Genomic DNA, 14,070 nt, shown 5'->3' on the forward strand with positions numbered 1-14,070 from the left:
TTTTTATCTTGCCACATTTTTTTGACTATATAACCTTCGTTTATCCACGTCTCATCAAGATAAAAAATTTTCTTTTGCTCTCTGCGGTACTGCTTTATAGTTGTCAAATATTTTCGTCTCCAGCAAACGATTTCATCACTTTCCAGTAATAGTGCCTTTCGATTGTGCTTTTCCCAGGCAAAATTCATACTTTTTAAAGTTTTCCATAAAAGTTTTCTGGATATCAAAGGAATATCGTTATCTTGGCTTATCTCGATAAATATTTTTTCAAGAGTGGGTATTTCCTTTTTAAAATAAAACGAATGAACTTTTCTTCGAATGTCACATTTGGTGTCTTCATCTAAGATTTTTATTGGTCTTCCTGATTTTCTCTTGCATGGACTTACCTGGCCTGATATCTTTCTTTCTCGCAATAATTTAAAAATCGTGGACTGTCCAATTCCAGTCATTCGGGCACATCGCTCAACACTTTCTTGCACAGACAAACTAGGGTGATCGTGTTTTATGCAATCATATACATTTAAAATTATAACTTTTTCGCAAACAGATAACGGAGAATTTTTTACACTTCTTTTCTTTGGAGTAAATGTCCCCATTTTATAACTTTTTCACTATTTCTATATCACAATATCACTGTACGTTTAATTGGTGTAGTAACAATTACTATTATAACTCGAATGTTTAAGACACCATTACAATATATTTAAACCCTTTTTCTTAATTACCTGGGTTTAATAGGTATTGCATGATTGGTGGGCAGGGTCAAAAAGGGATTATTATAATGACATGGCACCTCGGAACTAAGTGTTAACCCTTTTTTGAGAAATCATGCTCAAGTATATGAACCCAAATTGCATATTAAATAAGTTTACAAGAACCACTAAAATTAATCTTAATCTTTTTTTAAGAAATTTTACTTACCTAAATACATGTAGGTACTTAGTTTTAGACCAAATTACTTCCCAAAAATGCCCTTTTATTATTATCTATGTCTGTAATTTTTAATTTACTTTAATTATTAAGTTTAATAATCCTAAGATTTGCCTACGCCCATGGACGACAACGAAATTCAGGCAAATTTTATGACACTTCATGATTTATTACTCTACACTCTTTTGAAATAGACTATAGAGTGTTTATTGTTTTTTTAACAAAAAATACAGTGGAATTTAATCTTAATTGAAAGGAACTGAAAATAAACATGTACCTATACCTAAAAAACATTAAGACATTAAATACACTACATTTCTGTATGTCTTCCATCGCGTTCTATATTGTTCGTAGGGGTGCGATAGCTGGTTAACGGAAAAAACATATTTTAAACATTTTTTCAAAACACACATCACGGTTTCCTTATTCGCGTTTTCATCAATCGCGGCAAAAAGATTGCAACCGAGTTTCTGTATTCACGGCTAAAAATGTCTTATTCGCAGATGCAATCAGTTCGGAGTCGTTTATCAACGCGTCAGTATCCTTCAGAAGTCGAAACTTGTGCGAGCTAAGGACTAACGAGTGAACAAAGCATCCACGTCGAACCACCCGGCTACCGACCGACTGGATCAACACTTTTTCTGAAATTGAAAAAGGTGGCGTTCATACTTGTCAGTTCTGAATCATCAGCAAGGAAGTGAGCACCCTCAAATCATTCAAAAACTTTCCCAACGAGTATTGAGTTAAGTAGTGCTCATCTCTTCTTTTCCAATTTGTTTATCAGTCATCATCCATCATGATCAAACTAAATTGAAATGATTAACACTCAATGGAAAATATCCACTTCAGTCCAATAGTGTGACGTATTTGCGTGAAACTTTGCTTTTTCAATTAGGATAACAATAGTTTCCAATCGTCATTCATCATACTACTGATATCACAAAACAATAATCAAAAAGTTAACTCGCAGGAATTGATTGCTCAGTTGTTATTGAATCAATAAATTGTTTAGACACATCTTGCAACAGATCGAAATCAATTATGTACATGTTTCCGTGAAGCAAGCTCTTATCAACAGGAAATGAGCTTACAGAAAAAAGAATGTAACGCGAGACATCAATAAAGAATTAGAACGCATGAATCAAAATCTCAAAGTCTGCTGCAATTCCAGAAGGCAAAAATTCCCTCTGCCGGTAGTTATTTCCAGGTGTGATTTTTTCCCAATGGTGAAATATGGATTTTGGCTTACTGTCTCTGTACAGTCAGTCCTAATCATATGGCAGGTGTGAATACTTTGTAGTTACCATTTTGATTGTCTGCTATTTGAATCATCAAGTGACTGTCCAAAGGTAATCAGATTAACTCTTGAATATTAAAAAAGTACATTACACTTCGAAACTCACGGTCCACCACTCTGCCAGATGATGGTAGTATCATCGACAAATAATGTGAATCTACCTGATATATGGATATCCAATCACTTTCAATAAAAAGAAAATTGAACCTACAACGAACCCCTGGAGAACATCATAACGAATAATTTTCAAATTGAAAGACTCTGTAGTCCTCACACACAATTTGATTCCTGATTAATCAATAGGATTGAAATCACTGATAAGTAGGGCCTCTAAATCTAAAGTATTACGTAATCAACGTAATCAAGTGCTTTGAAAAATCACAAAATATGGATTTTTCACTTATTTACTTCACCGTAGATTAATTATTTATTCCAAAACATCATTCATCACAGAAAAACCAAATCTTGAAATTATAAAACAACAGCAAAAAATAATTGGAGCTCCGGGGCGACTTTCTTGATTCTAGTAGTGCATTTGCTTTTTCAGCTACAGAAAAACCTGGAAAAACCTGCAGCACCACATCATCTGAAGATCTTGACCTGCCAATGTCCTCTCTTCCATAAAACAAAATGCAGGGTGTCTCCAGAGGTTCCAATAAATTCAATACATCGCCAGAACACTTAGTGACACTAGTATTGTCAAACTTGAACCAGTCCGTTGTGAAAATATGCCTTAACCAAAGGTACCGGTACTCAAGGAATATTGTCACTTCTGCCCCCCAGGAAGAATACATTTCGAGTGACAAATATGAAATTTGCCTCTTTCCACCTCAGAGTCGCAATGAACTAGTACGTATGTCTTAGAACTCAAAACCTTCTTGATTTTGAAGGGTCCCTCAAATTGCAACATGAGCTTTTTGGTCTCCTGAAGGACCGCGGACAAAATTGGGTTAGCCTTAAGAAGCAGATAAGGCCTCGAAGTAAAACAAGCTGCACGTCTTTCTGCCCGTTTCTGCAAAATTTCCCTGGCAAAGAATAATTCAACATGAGAGTATCTGTTCACCTGTCAAAAATTCTCCGAGTGTTCCATGGTCACTCAAAATTCGAGACTGTTTTCCCATCTGTACAAAATAGTGCAGGGTTAGCCGATTCAACATGCTAGTCGTTGTAGCCCATTTCAATCACTGAAGAGTCACCAGCTTAGAGAATACGTCAACAATAACAAAGACGAAAGTCACACCACCTCTGGATTTTGGGAGAGGAGCGAAAAGGTTGACCGAAATAAAGTCATTTGGCTTTTCCGAAAATACCGCCTCTAAAGCGGGTCTGGGCAATACTGAAATCTGGCTTTTTGGCATACTTCGCAGGCTTTTATAATACGTTTAACGTGAGCATGAAGGTTGGCTAACCAAAAGTTTGCTTTCAAAAAGCACCAAGTTTTGTAAACTCCAAAATGAACATGATATTCATGATAATAATTGACGAAGTCAGTTAGCTTGGCCAAAGGAGGGCATAAAAAATTACTTTCCTGATTCTGGATGAATAACAGCCCCTCTCGAAGAAAGAAACGGCCCAGAGAGTCCTTTTGGATCGCCTCCAGCTTAGCAGATAACAGAGAATCATAACGATGGGCTTTGCTCATATCCTTCATCTAAAGATGATATTTGATACCTAAAAAATGTATTCTTCCTGTGTCCTCGAGCAGTGATTTGAAAAACGACAGTCTTGGACCTTTTAAATGGGGGCAGATGTGACAATATGCCTTGGGTACCGGTACCTTTGGTTGAGGCACAGCACTGCTGGCCTTATCGATGTAGTCGTGCATAGCGCAACCGCAAGAGAGAAGTTTTCGTGGGTATTTGGGAGACATTTCTCGCATTTGGAGTTGTCAGTAAACTCAATGTGACACCCGTGATTTCTGGTGATAACGAACGTTATCGGATAGATAATATATTCATATTATGCCTTGCTCAACGATTATGGACATAATCGTTGTGCCTTGCTCATATGGTTTTCCTTTTGTTTCACTTTTGTGTATGTTTTGCTATATATTCTAACTTATTTAAGCTAAATATATTCGCAATATTGACTTTGAAATTTATAACCTTTGTTTTTTTCTTAGTTTCACAAAGATTCATGAACTACTCACTTACCAATGTATATTAGGTAATTATTTTTATATTTCTATATAATACATGCTATCCCCTAGGTTGAGTTGTAAAACAGCTTCGGTTGAACTTCGCCTTCTCATTGATTTTTTTATTTACTTCTTCTTTATAAACAATATATGTCAATGAATAAAGCTCATTATTTTTTGTTTTTTATCACCGTCGTGTGCGCTGGTCAGGCCCTATCCCCCGAAGCCCCGATACATTCGTGAGGGCGCGCCAGCATAATCAACCAATGACCACTCCCCACACCGTGGGGTAAGTGATCATTGGGTCCGAGAATCATGTGCCCTGAGCAAACGCAGTGAGCCAAGAATGACAGCCTTCTGCATCTGTGCGGCTAAGATTTCTGCCTTAGTGCGGCAAGCCGGTATGATTTTGAGATACGAGAGTAGAGAAGACATCATTCCACCAAGGACTCCAATAATCAAAACGACCATCTTGACAGAGTGATCTGGATAGAGTCTGCGGAGTTCGAAGAGAAAATCTCGATATTTTATCCGTTTTTCCTCCTCTTTTCTGATGATATTCGTTTCGCCAGGAGCTGAAAACTCCACGACAAATATCGTTTTGGTCTGGTGGTCGAGAAGGACTACATCAGGCGTATTAGCTTGTATGAGCCAACGAATAGTTCCAATAAATTCGGCACTTCTCGTTCCCCACAACTGATTCAATATCCCCCGGAGCGTAGGGCAACACCGATGTCTCGTCAATACCGTAAGAGTGCCGTAGATGGTAATATAGCACTCTTAGGGCCGCGTTATGTCGATGGATATATGCCGAGACCGCATATGCTGGATATGCTGATAGCAAGTGCATTAGGGTCTCGGGCGCCTCGCGGCAGGCCCTGCACCTTGTGTCAGGTACCTCTATACCCATCACGCGACTGCGGTAGACTAAGATTTCGAAGACACCATCCTGGCAAGCCATGATGAATCCCTCAGTTTTCGACTTCAGCCCACCCGACCTGAGAAAAGCGAACGTCAGGCGCTTTGATAAGCCAAGGTCTCAAATGTTATTGAAGAAAACCCCATGCATTGGCTTATCCTTGTGTCTCCGCAGAAGTAAGGTGATCTCTGCGGCTTTTATCTGAGCTTTTTGCTGAACGGGTTCCAACTCGGTGACAGAGTTGTAGTCACCTCGTTCAGAGTCGAAAACTATACCGAGTTCATCAGCTGCTCGGGCTGCTGCCCTAAGGAGAAAAGCTCCAATTCCTGCTCTCTCATGGTCACGGACCATGCAGAGAAGGGGATCCGAACTTCTGACGACTTTACAGGATGTATCCAGTACCATTCTGTCATGTAGACACCCCAAACTCAAAAGTCCACGGCCTTCCTGTTGTCGGGGGAAGTACAACCGTGGAACGGACGATTTGGGATGCAAACTCCTATAGAGATGCATCATTTTTCGGGTCCTTACGTCGAGTTGATACAGCTCCTCCCGAGTCCACTTCACTACTCCAAACGAGTAGAGTAAGATTGGAACGGCAAGCATATTTGTTGGAGCAACTTTGTTCTTCCCCAACAGTTCCGATGACCAGATCTGTCGAAGTTTGTGCTGATACTTGCCACGGAGAGAGTTTTTGACTGCAGTTACCTCTTGTGAGTGGCGTTGTTCCACCCCGAGGTAAGTATACGTCTCTCCGGCATCCAGATGGTGTAGGATGCTTCCATCTACGAGCTGCACATCCTCTCCGTAGTCCCCGCATCGTCCTCTTTTGAGATGAACCATTGCACATTTGTCTATCCCGAAGGATAGCATGCGTGTACTCTTCCACCACCCTCAAGGACTGATGGAGATCCTTCTCTCCAGAGGCATAAAGTTTAAGATCATCCATATAAAACAGATGGGTGACCTTGTGCCTCCGGTTTCCGGGGGTGCCACAGTTATACCCTCGAGTATTTCTGAGCGCAACGGATAATGGCAATAGTGAGATGCAGAATAGAAGGGGGCTGAGGGAATCACCCTAAAATATACCTCTTCTGAAAGTGACCCACCCTGTTTGAACTCTTGCTTGACCAGATGTTATGGTGAAGCGAGTTCGCCAAAGTGGTATCAGTTGTTCAATGCATCTCACTATGTTGTCGGGTACCGCAAGGCATCTGAGCAAATGCAAGATGAGCTCATGCAAAATTGTATCAAATGCCTTACGGTAATCGATCCAGGCCATAGAGAGGTTACGCTTATATTGTATCGAGTCCTGCGTTACACATCTATCGATGAGCAGGTTCTCTTTACATCCAGCGACTCCTCTCTTCGACCCTCTCTGCTCATATATCCGTTCGAACACTCGGTCAACTGCAGTGAGTATTCGTGTGTATAAGATGCTTGTAAACAACTTATAACACGAATTCAAGTCTGTAATTCTTAGGAATCGACAAATCTCCGCTTTTGGGGATAAGAACGGTCTGCCCCTCGACAAACCAATCCGGAATCGGCTGCTCTCCATCCAGTCATGAGTTGAAAACTCTGGCCAGATGGCGGTGGGTACTTGGTAGTTTTTTCCACCAATAATTAAGTGTTCAGCCCATCTGGGCCTGGAGCAGCAAAGTTCTTGGAACCAACAAGGGCCTTTCGAACGTCATCCGGAGTTATCGGATTGCGCAGTTCATTGGGCTCAGGCTGTCAAAGTTTTCTGTTGAAAGCTTCGAACTGAGCTAGGGCTGGAGTGTCTAAGTTGAGTGGCTGCGGGTGTTCATAGATATCCTTCCAGAAGGATTCCACCTGATCAGCGGTCGGCGGATTATCCACAACACGTGGAGGCTCTTGAAATAAGCGAGAAGGTTTCTCGCGGAACCTAAGGTTTTCCGCGATACGTCGTAGATCGGCGGCTATTCGCCGCACTGCGGGCGTGAAAGGCCTGTTGGCCGCCCTGTAATCCATCACACAATGGATACGAGACGCGTGTTGTCTCGCCGACGTGCGAGACACACGATTGGACGACGTTATACACGGCGGTGTTGATTTGCCAGATGTCAGCCTCTTCTGTTATTATAACTATTATTATAATTATTATTATTATATATTCTACTTGTTACATGCAGGTATGTAATCGACAATTATTATTAGTTTGGCTGCTTGTTTGGTGGCTGGGTACTGCTAGGTATGCTAAATTTATATCTCCTTTAAGGGTTGTCTCTTGTTGATGTACCTACACTCTGTAAAATAAATTGTGATAACGCGTTTTCCGGTGGTTCTTGTTGCTGACTACGTCCCAACCGAACCTATTTGATTCCCCGTTTCGTATTTGATCAAGGCGTAATAATGGCCAGATTGAACGCCAGAACCACACTAAACAACGACCGCATGAAGATTATAATATTGGTCTGCTAGATTGAAGTGTTCATCTATTTCGAACCTTCGTAAGAGTTTGATGCTTCCGTCAGAGGTTGAGTCTTGTTTGAAGATCATCAGTGTTGTTATTAGATTGACTGGTGCCTCAGCTATACTTGTTTTCTTATAACAGTCAGTTAGTTTGGCGCATGTTTGGCAATGCAGTAGATCATCAACTGTTAAAAGTTCCATTTTCAGATGATTCAACAATAAGCTTTACACGGACTGGTTATTAGTCATATTGGGAAACGCTAGTTGAAGTTCCAGAAATTCACATACATTTTTGCTACCTCTCGGAACATATACTACTGAATTTTTGATCAAAGAAGGAGTTGTTGAATAAAGTCCACATTTGCTTTAAAGGGTCATAACTGGTGACGAATCATGGATATATGGTTATGACATCGAAAACAAAGTCCCATCGTCCCGATGGAAAAGCCCAGGAGAGCCAGAAGCAAAAAAAGCACGCCAAGTTCGAGCAAATGTCAAAGTTTTGTTCACTGTTCCTTCGATTACTGTGACGTACTTAGTGAATCAGGAGTTAAGGACGACTTTTTGCGACGACTGAGGAGATGAAAACCGAGAGCTCAAGGACATACCAAGAAAAGCATATCAAAACTCTGCTCCGAGTATTGGAAAAAAACACTGGCACAAGTGTATTAAATCTGAGGGGGGCTCGTTTGATGAGGACAAAACGGAAATTGATGAATATATTTTGAGAGCGGTACAAGGCATCGGCTTAGTTTCATTCGAATATCTTGTTTTTCTCCTGAACTAATGATTTTTGCGATTGAATTCAGTGATTCTGTTGAACCCAATGATTCCCAAAGTGTGCGCCGCTGTTCCCCAGGGCGCCGAAATGCCGTCATAAGGGCGCAGCGAAATATTATACTTAATACTGGAATTTCCAATTCTGGAATTTTTGAATCGATGGTTGTATAGTGGAATAAGCTATTAATACCGATTATGGAAGCGATCATCGTTCTTAGAAATACCCGCCGATAACAACAATAGCAAAATGTTCCTTATCGCTATCACAGAATAATGAATAAAATTCATGTTTGTTTATATAGACTGTCAATATTTACTACTCAGGAATGAAAATATTCTTGTATTTTTTATGTTTGTCACCTCGACACATCGAAGTGTCAGATTTCAATAATAAATAATAAACGACACGAATATACGAAGTAGGCCTGGCGATGAATTTTTTGTACAGACGTACAAATTTGAAAGCTTGAGAACAAAAACGAAATATCGAAAAAATGCCAAGAGTTCAAAACAGTAAGGACGAAATAGAAGGCGAAAATAATTGTAAATTGGAGTAGAAAATGTAAGAAAACCGAAATAATTGATGTGTAGGTATCGATAACTGAAAGTAAAAGTGCCAGTGCGAAAATACATTTTTTATTTTCGATATTAACCATTTTTTTACAAGATAAAGCAGGAATCTTTGTAACTTTCACTTTCTCACTGGCTCAGAAAAATCTACCGTATAGTATCTTTGACATGTTTTTATCGTACAAGAGCTACATTTTAATGTTGAAGTGAAGTTAAATACTACTTTCTATTGAGGTTTGAAATCAATCAATATTTATTTCCATTTTTCAACATGGCTTGCATGTATTATAATTGTCAATTGGTAGGTAACTTAGTACATTAAATTGAAATAAAATTTTACAAAATTTACATCAAAAAAATAAAAATAAATAAAATACACTAACACTAAAATTTACATCACACATAATTAATCACAAATTTTTAATTTTTATAAAATCACATAAACTATGAAATTAATTTTCAATTAAAAAGTTCTTCAACTCATGTATGAATCAAAACTATTTACCTACCCATTTACTTCAATTCTTCTGGGAGATTATTAAATATTGTGAGGCCGAAATGATTAGGAACACAATAATTCATTTTTCTTTTTGCTTAATTTAAATGAAAATGTTCCATTTTTCTTGTTCCATAACCATGAATATCTAAATTTCGAATGATAGTGTTCTTTTTTTTGTCAAACATAGACAGACCTTTCGAAAATGAAAATACATGGCAGCGTTAAGAAAAAGGTAGATAAATGAGGTAAAAAATGGTATTGACAAATGAGTTCGTGAATTACAGAAAAATTTCAAGTTGTTTTCATTGAAAAATTCAGCAGAAATCGTCGTTTGCTTCTCACTATATCAAGATGCTTGACAATATTTCCATAGATGACGTCATAAAAATCTGTTTAAAACCTGTTTTCCAGTAACCAGCTGTCGCACCCCTACGAACGACAACCCTCAGAAGTTGAAACTTGTGCGAGTGCTGCAATATTAAGTTTAGAGATAACGGTTCCTATACGGCATCATTTTGAAAGGAACTGCTCACATGTTCTTTGAAAAGAGAGCCATGTACAAATTATTTGAAAAATTATATTATTCGATTCAAAATTATCGACATGAGTTCATTTCTATTGTTTTCATTAGAAAAAAGACTTCGAAGTACTATACGTTTTTTCTGAATTTTAAATTCCTCACCCCAGAAACAGAAAGCGCTGTTTACAATGATTTCATTGTCACCCGGTAAAGCAAATAACAAAAAGGGATAATATGACATTGATGGTTGTGTCACAAATCCAATGAGTATTCAAAAACCATGGCGGATAAGGAAATATCATAGATAATAGATGATATGGAGCTATAAAAACAAATGATTTCAAATCGGACAAAACTTTTGAAACAATCTAATACATACTTGAACTTTCATGTTACTTGTTCCATATCTATTGAAACAAAATATGTTTTTGATTGTTTCTTTCATTTGTTTCCTATATGACATATAGGGTGATCTCAAAGTTAATAAGTATGAGAAAAATCATTAATTAACAATGAATTTGATCATTCAGAACTGATGTACTAACTCAAACTTTTATATGACTCATCCAATCTATTTTGGGTACTTCGTGGCAGACATATGTGCATCAAGAAGCAGTGTCGGATTCAATCAGGGGGCGGGCGCCCCTTTTCTTGAACGCAGCAAATTATATGGCCTAAGCCAATCATACACTTCTGTCCATTTCCAAACTGTAACCGATAACCAAATTCCTGCACGAGTCCTCTTAACTTATTTAAATAGAAGAGCTGCCACTAAACATCTTAATTTTTATTTATTTATGGTGAAAAATTCATCTCAACTGTACCTCCCTGTCAATAAATTTCGAGATCCGCTCCTGTCAAAAAGGATTATACACTTCTCTAAGTATCTCAGATCATTTCCATCTAATTCCATGTATTGTAACGTTGACATTGGTCCACTATAGAAAACCGAACATACCGTGACAGACCATAATTATTTATTATTACCTTGCGAACTGATTATATCCCGCAAAGTCAAATCTGCTTATGTAATAATATATGCTGTATCTCCCGATTGAGTTCGTATGAGAGATTTTTTATTGGTTGATTCAGGAAAAATACACTGCCTCATAGTTTTCAAAGATTGAGAAAATTTGAACTTCACGTAAGGAAATTTCGGAAAATTGGTACGGTTGAAATTACTGATTCATAAATATGTAGGCTCTGAGATTGAGATAACAAGTTAAAAAAATTTGAAGCATTCGAGTAGGAAGAAAGTTTTTATGGAAAAAGCTGTTCTATCCAAAACTAATAACTATTTTTGACATAGTGTTCCAGATTATAAATGAAAAAAATCTCTTTAACAACACATATCAAGTACGAATTTCATAAATGAAGCCACAACCAATGATTGTTGACTTCCACAGCAATAGATAATTATCTCAAGGTTGTTTTGCGGGGTTTTTGGCCGTGGTCTGCAGGATTTATGCCTGACATTTGGTCTACAATTGCGGTAGATATTATTAAAGGTGATGCTGTAAAGAACGAGGTGTTCTAGTTGTCCTACATATATATATATATATATATATATATATATATATATATATATATATATATATATATATATATATATATATATATATATATATATATATATATATATATATATGTAATTTTATAAATGAACTGAGTGCTTTATCTTGTAGTGTTACCTATATTTGTTCTGAAGATGCAAAAAGGTGAGTGTCTTATTCCGAAACATCGGATGTTTGACATGTAAGTGAAATTTTACCTCTTTCATATTGTATAGGAATCCTGCGAATGATATCTGATTCAATTCCATAACAAATATTTGGAGTAGAAACTGAATAGGAAAAAGTGTTTTTGTATATAATTCATTGTTATTAGAAAAGTAGTTGTTTCGAGAGGGATTTTTCTTGCAGTTTGTTTCTGATACTAACTTCCATGCATGATTTAGACATCTTTGTGGATAGTTCATTTCGAAATTAATTGCTTTCTTCCTTCCTTTGCAAGTATCCTACCTACTTTTTTTGTATAAAGATGAGGTGATAGAAAGCCTAAACTCCTTTTTACCAAAAATCAATCTCTCCTAAAAAATACCCTCTCAATTTGAAAAATTAGTGTTTACTATGAAGTAGAATTCTTGTCAAGTATGGTTTTAACAAATGAATGAAAATTTATATTTTCATCAGAGCACATATACCTGAAAAAATTGTGATGAAAATTCCCAAAATTGGGGATAAAAGTGGAATTGATGAATTGATTTTTTGAGAAAACTGAAAATTCAGGTGATTTTTTGACCAGACCTCGTAGTTTCGAATGATGAGTTGAAATATACATTCGCAAAACTGAACCAGAATTGAAATTTCGAATATTATTATCCCGATTATCATAAAATACATAGTGGGTTAGAAAACATGTAAAATGGCAATTGCTGACAATTCGCCTTCTCTTCGGAATCAAGTCGATTTATTATCATTATTAAAACAATCATTTACTCACCTTAAAAGATCCACTGACTCCTCGATAATGTTTTTCTTATCGTCTGATGTATGGTATAATTCGGTATCACGTTTACTGTTGGACCCCATGTTGGAACGTATTCAAAAAAATTTGATACAACTACCAGAATAGTTTTTTATGAGACGTATATATTGCCGGTCCTCATTTCATTGCTGCGCGTGGTGCCAGAAAGTTAATGAAATGACAGTTACTGAGGTATTCAGTTATGAAACTCGATCACAGATTTGAAGAATGGGTAAGTTGTCGCATAATGTCGTCAGAAAAAAGCTATTGTAGGCCGAATAAAAACAACGACTTCACTAGATCAACTGTTGTCTGATACTGAAAAGCACAGTTGTTCTGATAAAAAATTCGCAAGGATCGTGAAGATCCTGCAGTTGCCTTTGTCGATTGTATGATAGAATGAAAATAATAGTGTTGCCTGTAACAGTTTCGGTTATTACCAGTGGTCGGCAGAAACTTCCTCGTTTCAAATAAAGGGTTTTTCAATTGGCGCGGGTAGATTTTGGCGCCCCGTGGCGGCCATTTTGTTTTGGTGACATCTGTCAAATCTTTTGTTTAGTATTCAGTTGCTTATGCCAAATCATCATGGCAAGTTACACGGTTGAACAGCACGTTCAAATGATAAAACTGTATTATCAAAATGAGTGTTCGTTAACGCAAACGGTGCGCGTATTGCGTACATTTTACGGTAGACGTTGTGGCCCTTCACAGTCGACTCTTCAACGTTTGGTGGCCAAATTTGAGACGACCGGTTCAGTAAACAATCAGCCAACACCCGTACGTTCAAGGAACGCAAGATCGGCCGAGAACATCGCCGCGGTCCGTGAAAGTGTACAGCAGAACCCGAGGCAGTCTATTCCTCGCCATGCACAAGAACTCGGCCTTTCGCAGACTTCAACTTGGCGAATTTTGCGTCGGGACTTGGGCCTACACCCGTACAAGATCCAACTGACTCAGGAGCTCAAAGTTCATGACCATGGACAACGCCGTTTGTTCGCTGACTGGGCTTCGAATCGTTTGGAAGAGAACCCCAATTTTGGCCGAAAAATCATCTTTAGTGACGAGTCGCATTTTTGGATGAACGGCTGTGTTAACAAGCAAAATTGCCGTATATGGGCCGACACCAACCCACGCGAGGTTCACCAGGTGATAATGCATCCTCAAAAAGTTACCGTTTGGTGTGGATTTTGGGCCGGCGGCGTAATTGGTCCGTACTTTTTTGAAAACGACGTTAGTGAGGCGGTCACCGTCAACAGCGAGCGCTACAGAACGATGATAACTGATTTCTTATGGCCCAAATTGAACCATATGGACCTAGACGACATGTGGTTCCAGCAGGACGGCGCTACGTGCCACACAGCAAACGCCACGATTGACATTTTGCATGAACGATTTGAGGGTAAATTGGGTGAATTGGCCACCCAGGTCATGCGATTTGACCCCGCTAGACTTTTTC

General features: G+C 38.2%; 1 protein-coding gene across 2 annotated transcripts in view; it reads right to left on the bottom strand.

Moving 5' to 3' along the window:
* Positions 1-12,821, bottom strand: part of LOC111515852 (ATP-dependent translocase ABCB1) — a 58,788-nt gene extending 45,967 nt beyond the window's left edge. The window contains exon 1 of one of the 2 annotated variants that reach the window (XM_074182687.1): positions 12,591-12,821. In XM_074182687.1, the coding sequence (XP_074038788.1) occupies positions 12,591-12,679 (89 nt within the window). In that variant the 5' untranslated portion in view covers positions 12,680-12,821. The remainder of the gene's footprint in view (positions 1-12,590) is intronic. The other variant, XM_074182686.1, reaches the window with a different exon arrangement.
* Between the last annotated feature and the right edge of the window lie 1,249 nt (positions 12,822-14,070).

This window comes from Leptinotarsa decemlineata, unplaced genomic scaffold (genome assembly GCF_025532065.1).
Source record: "Leptinotarsa decemlineata unplaced genomic scaffold, Ldec_3_MD MMD2_tig00026328_RagTag_RagTag, whole genome shotgun sequence".
NCBI classification, from domain to species: domain Eukaryota; kingdom Metazoa; phylum Arthropoda; class Insecta; order Coleoptera; family Chrysomelidae; genus Leptinotarsa; species Leptinotarsa decemlineata.